The 10,224-nt window shown below is 49.0% G+C and overlaps 1 protein-coding gene across 2 annotated transcripts; it reads left to right on the top strand.

The window, feature by feature from the left end:
• Nucleotides 1-1,206: 1,206 nt before the first annotated feature.
• On the top strand, nt 1,207-9,917 carry Pa2g4 (proliferation-associated 2G4). Of its 2 annotated transcripts, XM_075954209.1 has the most exons (14): nt 1,207-1,461; nt 3,445-3,573; nt 3,798-3,903; nt 3,992-4,061; nt 4,263-4,355; nt 6,466-6,529; nt 6,709-6,787; nt 7,226-7,304; nt 7,386-7,519; nt 8,058-8,152; nt 8,253-8,380; nt 8,474-8,527; nt 8,647-8,713; nt 9,551-9,917. In XM_075954209.1, the coding sequence occupies exons 1-13, from the start codon at nt 1,374-1,376 to the stop codon at nt 8,710-8,712; spliced, it is 1,185 nt and encodes a 394-aa protein (XP_075810324.1). In that variant the 5' UTR covers nt 1,207-1,373; the 3' UTR covers nt 8,713; nt 9,551-9,917. The 2 variants fall into 2 exon arrangements, with proteins under 2 accessions (XP_075810324.1, XP_075810323.1); XM_075954208.1 differs by having other exon boundaries at nt 8,647-9,917.
• Nucleotides 9,918-10,224: the final 307 nt, after the last annotated feature.

Raw genomic sequence — 10,224 nt, 5'->3', positions numbered from 1 at the left:
CCGCCTACCTCTGACTCCTGAGTGGTGGGGGGATTAAAGGCGTGCACCACCACCATTGGGCTCTTATCTGCTTCTTAGCTTTCTCTCTTGACATTATTATTCTGTCTCATCTAAACTTTTATTTAAATGCTTTTAAGATTTTACTCTTAATTACGTGTATGTGAGAGAGTGTGAGGTTTGGCAATGGGGAGAGTGCAGTGCCCCAGGAGCTCCAAAGAGTGCTCAGGTTACAGGTGGTTCGTGAACTTGGCGTGGGTGCTAGGAGCTCCCTTCCTCGGCAGGAATACCAGGTTATAACCGCGGAGCCATTTCTCCAGACCCTGTTTCTAATCCCTTTTGTCAACCGGTTTTACTGGGAATTGCTACAAAGTAGCAAGTGTAAGCAAAAAAAGTCAAAGCGCTTGCTTGGGAAAATGGAAAAAGCCCAAAGCCATAAATGTGTTTTGTTTTTGTGGATTTTCCTTCACAGATGGAATACTGAAAGCATTCTCTTGAGAGTGACCACATACCTCCTAAACATTTCTTTTAGAGGCCCCCATCAGAACCTATCGTCGGGACAAAAGTGCCATTTTACTCTAGTACAGTAGGAAGTCTGGTCTTGTTATGCTAACAAGTCATGGTAAATGAATAATCTCTCAAACTGTCCAGTTAGTGCTCGCTCACCCTAAATCTTCCACCTCCGCTCTGCCCCTTCCCGTTCTGCCAGCAGAGTAGGAGGAGGAAGAGAAGGAGGACTGGACTGGCCAGGCCGGTCACGCTAGCCTACCCGGGATTCCAAGGCTACGTGCACACTATAGCCGCCCTAGGTGTACAAACAGTGACCCAGGTACCCTGGCTCCACCCGGCCCCACCCTGCTCCGCCCTGCCCAGCGGCCTCTGAACCTTTTTCCCCGCGTGGCTCCGCCCCGCCCCGCCTAGCCCGCCCCCCTCTGTTACGAGTTCTGGCTCCCAGCTCCGGTGAATGAGGTTTTTCCCGGAGAGACCACGCTTTCCCTCAAGCTCCCCAACGGCTCCGCCTTCCCGCCGGAGCCAGACCCTTCCCAGCGTGCCCGGCGATTCCGGCGTGCGCAGACTTGGGAGGGCAAGGCCCCAGGGCTTGGCAAAGGAGGCCGGGGAGCAGGCTGGGAATTGTAGTTCTAGAGGCCACGAGGGCGGCTGGAGGCTGGGCGCCGGCGGGACTCATTCTCCCAAGGTGCCCTGCGCCTCAGACCGCGCGCTCGCAGCTTCTCGCTCTCTCCGCCCGCCCTCCCGCTCCCTTGCTTGCTCGCGCTTTCCTCGCGGATCGTAGAGACTCTGGCTACAGCTTGTGGCTGGGAAGGGAGACGGAGGCCGCAGCTCAGGGAAAGTGAAGCTGCAGTAGTGGTGGTAGGAAGATGTCGGGCGAAGACGAGCAGCAGGAGCAAACTATCGCCGAGGACCTGGTCGTGACCAAGTATAAGATGGGGGGCGACATCGCCAACCGTGAGTGCGGCCTCGGGGGTCTTGGAATCGAGGCTGAGAGGGAGAGGTTTGGGGCTGTCTCCGGAGGGGCTGGAGCGGCTGGGTCTTGCGGAGTGAGCCACCGAGGGGCGCGTGCCGACGACCGGGGGCGACGTGGTGGGGAGATCTGGTGTCGCCTCGGGGACTGAGCAGCCATGCCTGGGCTGGAGAGTGGAGGTGCGGGCCGGCGACCGCGAGGAGCGCAGAGGGGCCCAGACCTGCTCCGACCCTAGGCGGTTGGTAAGGAGGCAAGGCGCGTCGTCTTCTGCCCATCACCCTTCGGTCTGTCCGGATCTCTGCTTCCTCTGACTGGCAGCAGTGAGGCCACCTCGAAAAAGAAGCTCCCAGCTGTTGGCGACAGAAGCGCCCCTCTGGCAGTCGCGGGTCTTGACCCGTGGGAGCCAGGCCGGCACGTGTTGCCAGGTCCCTGTGCGGACCGCTGGCTCCCCATTTCCTCTACTACCGTGCTTCCCCACCACGTGCTTTGCAAAGTCTTTACTTCAGGTCTTCCTGGTGGGGGCCCCCTGCTCCCCTAGCCTAGCTCGAGGGACCGTTGGAGGGCTCGTCTGGAGCTTCTCACACAACTCTGAAAGATACCTGGTTTTCTGCTGCCCCCGTCTGTGAGATGGCCTTTAATATTTGTTCTTAGAGGCTTGACAGTGTTCGGAGGTCCTGCGCAGACCACGGCTAGGCGAGCCTGTCAATAATGCTGGAGCGGGGCGGAGAGGGGCTGATTTTAGGGCTATCATAAGCAATTCTTACTGGAGCCTTGCTTGCTCTGTCTCAACAGTTGTCTGCCACTTGGGCAGATAACTTTGTTTTCTCTTTCCAGTTAGTGCTTGAGGCGCCCCCCCCCCCCCCCCCCCCCGGTTTCTGTGTAGCCTTGCCTGACCTAGTACTCCTGTAGACCAGGCTAGCCTCAGAGATCCCTGTATCTCTGCTTCCCAAGTGCTGGGATTAAAGGCGTGTGCCACCACTCCCGGCTCCTCTTTGCATTTTTAAAAGCCACTTAGGATTTTAAAATGGTCTTTACAAAATAGAAGGTATTTAGGATGCCTTTGGTTTAAACCCGAGTTTTTTCTGGATTCCAAAGAATAACTAAAATAAGATGGAAGAAGTCAAACCTAGAATTCCCATGGATCATAAAGAGGACATATACAAAATAATAGCCCTATTTGGGATGATGTGTTAGTAGTTTATTATTGGTTTAAATCGGACAATTTCTGTCCATACATCTTACAGCTTTAGACCGTTGTGACTTCCTATAATAGTTTTGAAACTCATCTACTGAAAGTAAGCCTTGAGTCCCCTGAACCTTTGAGACCTTAGATTAATTCCCCTGGGTTTATATACGTGTATGGGGAAATGCATCTACATAAATTGTGATTGCTAACACCTAATTAGAGTGTCTAGGGGAGGGAAGAAGGCAGCATTTAACACTGCTTCAGCTTTGACTCAGCAGTTCTGGGCGTACCTTCCCGATGTCCCCGACGCCTATAAATTTCTTGGTCTCTGCCTGTGCATCTGGGGTATCTGGGCACAGTTCCCTAATGTCCATGATTCTGAATACCATAACATCTTTGGAAGGTGCGAGGTCTCCATCTGCCCTGGTGTCAGATTGAAAGAACTGTGAGCGCTAACCTTTATTTTAGGAAGGAAAGGTAGAAAGTAAGGTTGGGTGTGGTGGTGCTTTTTTGTGCCAGCACTTGTTTTGGGGGAGACAAAGGCAGGCTCACCTTTGAGTTCCAGGCTAACCTGGTATAGTGAGTTCTAGAACAGCCAGGGGTATCTCAAAATAAGCAAACAAAAAAGGTGGGCATTAAAGGAGGATAGATTGTACACAAAGTTTGTTTCCTTTCCTCTTTTCAACAACGGCACTAGGGAGTATTGGAAACATGAATTCCACTTTAGGTTTAATTAAATTATGAATGCATGCAGGACTGACCTGTGGGATTCTGTTCCCAGGGGTACTTCGGTCTTTGGTGGACGCTGCCAGCTCAGGTGTGTCAGTACTGAGCCTGTGTGAGAAAGGAGATGCCATGATCATGGAAGAGACAGGGAAAATCTTCAAGAAAGAGAAGGAAATGAAGAAAGGTAAAGAGAAAGAACCCCTCTTAACTCCCCCCATTTGACCCCATCCAGCCCCGTCTCCCAGAGGAACTTCTCTCCATCTCTGGAAGTCTGGAGTAGCAGTGGGATGGGTAGTTTCTTCCCAGCTGAGGAAACAAGTCCCTAGAATAAAAACCCCTTCGGTTTCCTAAAGGGCAACAGGTGCTCCCAAGACAGCAAGGCAGTAAGGTTGATGGTTCTTTTTACAGGTATTGCCTTTCCTACCAGCATTTCGGTAAATAACTGTGTATGTCACTTCTCCCCTCTGAAGAGTGACCAGGACTATATACTCAAGGAAGGTGACTTGGTAAAAATGTAAGGTTAAGCCATTCTGGAGAATTTGTCGTTTTCTACATGTCCACAGTGTTGGCTCTTAATGCAGCGCTCTGTCCCTGCCTTTCAGTGACCTTGGAGTCCATGTGGACGGCTTCATTGCTAACGTGGCTCACACTTTTGTGATTGGTGTAGCTCAGGTAGGTAGCATGCTTTTCAGCTTTGTTGTCTTGGGGAGGGGCGTGCTGCCATTTGGGTTTTCATCTCCACTCTAGTACCACGTGGAGTATCTAGAGAAACGAAAGGAAGGCCTTTCTGGCTCTCCTGTATGATTGACTGGCCCTGTGTATGAAGCACACTAGTGGAACTTTCCAGAATGATCATGGTTCTGTTCTCCACAGGGGACCCAGGTCACAGGGCGGAAAGCAGACGTCATTAAGGCAGCTCATCTTTGTGCTGAAGCTGCCTTACGACTGGTCAAACCTGGAAACCAGGTAAGGTGCTTCCTGCACTTACATAGTTTGGCAGAAGCAAAGAGGAATCAGGCACCTACAAACAGCATTTATTTTAACTCTTGAGTATCTACCCCAGTCCATGCAAGGGATGGGGGGGGTCTAACTGTCCACTGCGGAGCCTATAAAGGCCATTTTTAGATTCTGTATGTGCACTTTGACCCTAAAATAATTTGAGGTGGGTAACTAACAATGGAACAAGTTTTTTAAAACTCTTTAAAAGGTAGAAAAAGTACAGGCAAATTCATGTCTAAGAGATCAAATTCTTCTGTTTGAAAAAAAAAGTATCAGGAAACCTGGAGCAGGTAGTTCTTTTTTTGTTTGTTTGTTTTTTTTGTTTTTTGTTTTTCGAGACAAGGTTTCTCTGTGGCTTTGGAGCCTGTCCTGGAACTAGCTCTGTAGACCAGGCTGGCCTTGAACTCACAGAGATCCACCTGCCACCTGCCTCTGCGTCCCTCTGACCCAAGGGACCACAAGGGACAGAGTGCTGGGATTAAAGGCATGCACCACCACCGCCCGGCTTTTTGTGGTTTTTCTAGACAGGGTTTCTCTGTGGTTTTGGATCCTGTCCTGGAACTAGCTCTTGTAGAACAGGCTGGTCTCGAACTCACAGAGATCCGCCTGCCTCTGCCTCCCGAGTGCTGGGATTAAAGGCGTGCGCCACCACCGCCCGGCGAGCAGGTAGTTCTTGTGAGCGAACAGTAGCATCTTAGATTCTCTGGACATTCTCTCTGAAGCTTAACTTCAGAGAAGCACTCAGAAGTTTGTTTTCCGTTTCTGCATTCTCGTTGCTCATGCTGCACTCAGCTGGTGTGTCGTCCTCATGATTACTTGCATACTTTCTGTTTAAAATCCTGCCTTTGTCCCTTGTGGCACACTGACTTCCGAGTGTTCCCAAGCCCTTTGAGCAGTGCCTGCCTGCAGCAATTCTTAAAGCAGTTGTCACTTGCTTATCTGCACAGTCGCTAGTCAATAGCTGTGGAATCATGCGATCTGTGCACTTAGCTTTCTAAAAGCCATCTTCCCCATCCCGGTGTCGCTGACTCCGTCTTCCTCCACCATAGCTGGCCAGTAGTAAGTAGTCTTGAGCTCAAATTCTGTCGTCTGTAAAATAGGAAAAGTGGGATTGACCTGGGGCTCTTGGGTCAGAGGGACTAAATGAGTGTTTTGGGTAAACATCAGTGTTAGGATCAGAAAGGACCCTCGCAACCAAACCTGCTGACCTGTTGATCCTAGGACCTACCTGATGGAAAGTGAGAACCGAATCCTAGATGTTACATTATTTAGTAATGTTTGTTTTCTTTTGTTAGTTTATTTTTGGTTTTCCGAGACAAGGTTTCTCTGTATCTTTGGCTGTCCTAGAACTCACTCTGTTCTAGGCTGACCTTAAACTCAACAGAGACCCTCCTGCCTCCCGAGTGCTGGGATTGAAGGCTTACCTGTGCCACCAATGCCCGGCTAGCACAGAAGTTTTTGAAAAATTAAAAATAAGCTTTATTGTTTCTCTTCTCCATCGGGTAGAATGCTAAGGATAAACCCTAGATTTGACACTGGAAAGCACGGTTGGCGAGGCTTCTCCGCTGAATACTGGTTTAGCTGAAGAAAAATCAGTTAGCCATTTTGAGCCTGTTTCCTCATCTTGATCTGCTCTGGTCTTTAAGAACTGTTGTCACCTTTATGAAAGCAATTGTTTTTGTTTTTGGAGACAGAGTTTATAGCTCTGGCTGACCTAGAACTCACCAAGCTGGCCTCCAACCATAGCGTGGCTGCATTTTTAAAATCTGTGTTTGGGGCTCAGAGGTTAAGAACACTGCCTGCTCTTCCAAAGGTCCTGAGTTCAATTCCCAGCAACCACATGGTGGCTCACAACCATCTGTAATGGGGTCTGGTGCCATCTTCTGGCCTGCAGGTATACACACAGACAGAATATTGTATACATAATAAATGAATAAATATTTTAAAAAATTAAAATCTGTGTTTTAGTTTATAGGATTAAGATTGTGAATGAGAATCACTGGCATTTGGCGAGGGGGTGTTAGAATAAGATGGAAAGATCAGCTATATCACTTTTCCTTTGCTCTTGTACTTATAGAACACGCAAGTGACAGAAGCCTGGAACAAAGTTGCTCACTCATTTAATTGCACGCCAATAGAAGGTGAGACCTCAGATAATGGGGTTAAAGGTCTAACAGTGAGAGGTGTGGTAGAATTGGAATCTAGCCTTGTCTTATGCAGATAGATACCTGTCTGTGCCCCATCAAACTGCTTACATGTGTGGATCTGGGAGCTGTTGGGGGCGGTATAGCTGGTACCATAGGCTTTATCCTGTCTACAGGTATGTTGTCACACCAGCTGAAGCAGCACGTGATCGATGGGGAGAAAACCATCATCCAGAACCCTACAGACCAGCAGAAGTAGGTGCCAGCCCCATTCTTTGCCTTTCAAGTGTCTGAACATGTGAGTGCAGACCATAGAAGCCAGGGCATCAGCCCCCTTGGAGCTGAGAACCGAACTCAGTCCCTTTAAGGAGCAATGCATGCTCTTTGCTTTTTCGAGACAGGGTTTCTCTGTAGCTTTGGAGCCTGTCCTGGAACTAGCTCTTGTAGACCAAGCTGGCCTTGAACTCACAAAGACCTGCCTGCCTCTGTGTCCCAAAGGCTGGGATTAAAGGCGTGCGCCACCACCGCCTGGCTTGGAGCAATGCGTCCTCTTAATTACTGAGCCATCTTTCTTGTGGGGAGTTGTCACTGTGTAGTCCTGACTGGCCTAGAACTTGCACTGCTCCCCTCTGCCTCCTGATGCTGAGATCACAGGCTTGCATCCTTATGTCTGGCTTATGTTCCCTCTTTTAGGAAGGACCATGAAAAGGCTGAATTTGAGGTACATGAAGTTTATGCTGTGGATGTCCTCGTCAGCTCAGGAGAAGGCAAGGTAGGAATTCCATAACTAACAAAGGGGATAACTTGAAGGTGTGTTCACCAGACCACATTTGACCTGATTTAACTCTTTTAGGCCAAAGATGCAGGACAGAGAACCACCATTTACAAACGTGACCCCTCTAAACAGTACGGCTTGAAGATGAAAACTTCACGTGCCTTTTTCAGCGAGGTGGAAAGGCGTTTTGATGCCATGCCATTTACTTTAAGGTACTGCATGTAGCAAGAACAGGGCTGGGAACCAGTCTGACTCAGTTTGTACCTCAGAAACATTCTCCCTTCCCTTGACCCCTCCCTCCTCTCTTTCCTGCCCAGACTTGTAGCTCCTGCCTGAATGCACGTCCTCTGTCCTGCCCATCTCCTGGTTGAATATAATACAGAAGAGCAACCCCAAACATAATTTCTTTACAAGGATAGAAATGATTCAGTGTTTGTGATGCCCACACTCTGAAGGCTGAGGCAGGAAGAAGCGTTCTAAGTTAGCCTGACCTACATTAAATAAGAACCTGTCGTAAAAAATAGGGCCAGCTGCTTGTACAGTTGCAGGTCAGGAGCTTGCTAGATTGCCAGCCTGAGTTCAACCCTGAAACCCATGTAACAGTAGGGGGTGAACCAACTCAGAAAGTCCTGGTCTGCACACCCATGCCCTGCCCCCAGCCCCCATCATGCCTGTAGTCACACTAATGAGAATAAGTGGTAATGACCTGGTCGGTTGTTAAGGAGACCTGAGTGCTGTCTCTCTTCCCAGAGCATTTGAAGATGAGAAGAAGGCTCGGATGGGTGTGGTAGAATGTGCCAAGCATGAATTACTGCAGCCATTTAATGTTCTCTATGAGAAGGAGGGTGAGTCCTAAGGAGGCCTTCACTTTAGACCCCAGTTACATGCTTCCCTCCCTTAACTTCAGAAAGCTAAGTGGGACTGGAACTTGCTGTTTCCCCCCAGGTGAATATGTTGCCCAGTTTAAATTTACAGTCCTACTCATGCCTAATGGTCCCATGCGGATAACCAGTGGTCCCTTCGAGCCTGACCTCTACAAGTCGGAGATGGAAGTCCAGGATGCAGAGCTAAAGGTCAGTGTGGGATGGAAAATGGTGACCATGGGGCACTTACCTGTGAAGTTGCTTAGCCCACATTTCTCAGAGTTGTCTTCTTCCTGTCTTCAGGCTCTCCTCCAGAGTTCTGCAAGTAGAAAAACACAGAAAAAGAAGAAAAAGAAGGTGTGTGTGATCTTCTGGTGGGAAGTCTTCTGATAATGGTGGGGTGGAGCTCACCCTTCTCTGCTTGGAGTTGGTGCCAAAGGAGTTAGGGATTGATGTCTTTTTGTTTTGGAATGTAGGCCTCCAAGACTGCAGAGAATGCAACCAGTGGAGAGACATTAGAAGAGAATGAAGCTGGGGACTGAGGTGGGTCCCGTATCCCCAGCTTGTCATTCCTGCCTCACCCCCTTCCCACCGCACCCCAGGCTCTGAAGTGCAGTTCGTCTTCGCCACCCAAGACCGCCAGCAGAGCGGGGTCTTCTGCCCTCATCCCAGATCCCCGCCCATTCACCCACCCACTCTTTCCAACAAAAAACCAGCTCCAACTGACTCTGGTCTTGGGAGGCCAGGCTTCCCAGCCACTGAAGACTACTTTCAGTAGAAAAAGAAATTGATAATAAAATCAGGAGTCAAAATGCACCGTCTTCAAGCCCCTCTTTCTGGCCTTTTCTACTCTGCTTGGTCAAGGTTTGAGAGCCTACAACAGAACAAAGGAGGCTAAATTGCCACCACCACTAGAACCTCTGCTGAAATTTTTACATCACCAATGTCATTTTCTCGTTCTTTTGGGGGCTTATCTGTTTCCCACTGTCACCGAGAATTTAATCTGCCATCAAGGAGGAGGACCAGTTGTATTTTTTATTCACCTCGTGATGTAGGGTATCTGGTTAGGGCCTTCCGATGGTAGATGCTGATGTCTCCATTAAGAAGATAATTACCATCTGTCAAATGGATTCTCGTTTGTAAACTTTTGTAGACATTTTTGTTCTGCAGAGTCCTACATCCATCCATCTTCACAGTTGAGCAGCAGCAATCATCCCCACCCATGTCTTTTGTTGTTGCTGGTTTTGCCCCCCTCTCTGGGACCAGTGGGTTTTTCCTCATGCTCCATCGTTGAACCTACATTGAAAATCCCACTGGGTTTTTTTGTTGTTGCCTATTTGATCTTTTTTTTTTTTCTTTTGTCTTTTTGGTTTGAGACAGGTTCTCACCATGTAGCTCTGGTTGTCCTGGAACTCAACTATGTAGACCAGGCTGGCCTCAAACTCAAAGAGATCCGCCTGCCTTTGCTTCATGAGTGCTGGAACCAAAGGCGTGCGCCACCACGCCCAGCTTCCTGTCTGAAATATTTTGAGTTCCCTCCCATGAAAGAAAAGCCAGGAACCAGAGGAGCAGACTGAAGAGAGCTGACTTTCAGAAGCTGTGGACTTGGGTGACTCGCTGGGGGTTGTAGAGAAAGGTTACCGTTTGTACCTCTGGCATGCTGTCCCAGGGAATCAAGGCTCCCACTAACTTAAGAGGTTTTTGAAATGACACGGCATTTAAAATAAATTTGGATTTGCTCATAATATGCATTTGTTCTTTTTGTCTTTGTGGTGGGGATGGGGTAATTTCTCTGTGTAGCCCTGGCTGTTCCTGGAAAACTGCAGACCAGGCTGGCTTGAACTCAGACCTCCCTGCTTCTATATCCTGGTGGGACTAACTGAGGGCAGCACCACTGTCCAGCTGAGCTACTTTTTGTTTGAGACAGGGTTTCTCAGTAGCTCTGGAGCCAGTCCTGGAACCTTGAGCTCATAGATCCACCTGCCTCTGCCTTAGGAGTGCTGGGTTTAAAGGTGTGTATACCTGGTTTTGGAATCTCAACTACTTAGTGTGGA

This window comes from Microtus pennsylvanicus, chromosome 20 (assembly GCF_037038515.1).
Source record: "Microtus pennsylvanicus isolate mMicPen1 chromosome 20, mMicPen1.hap1, whole genome shotgun sequence".
NCBI classification, from domain to species: Eukaryota; Metazoa; Chordata; class Mammalia; order Rodentia; family Cricetidae; genus Microtus; species Microtus pennsylvanicus.
The sequence above is the reverse complement of the archived record's forward strand: the minus strand, read 5'-3'. Positions and strand labels throughout refer to the sequence as shown.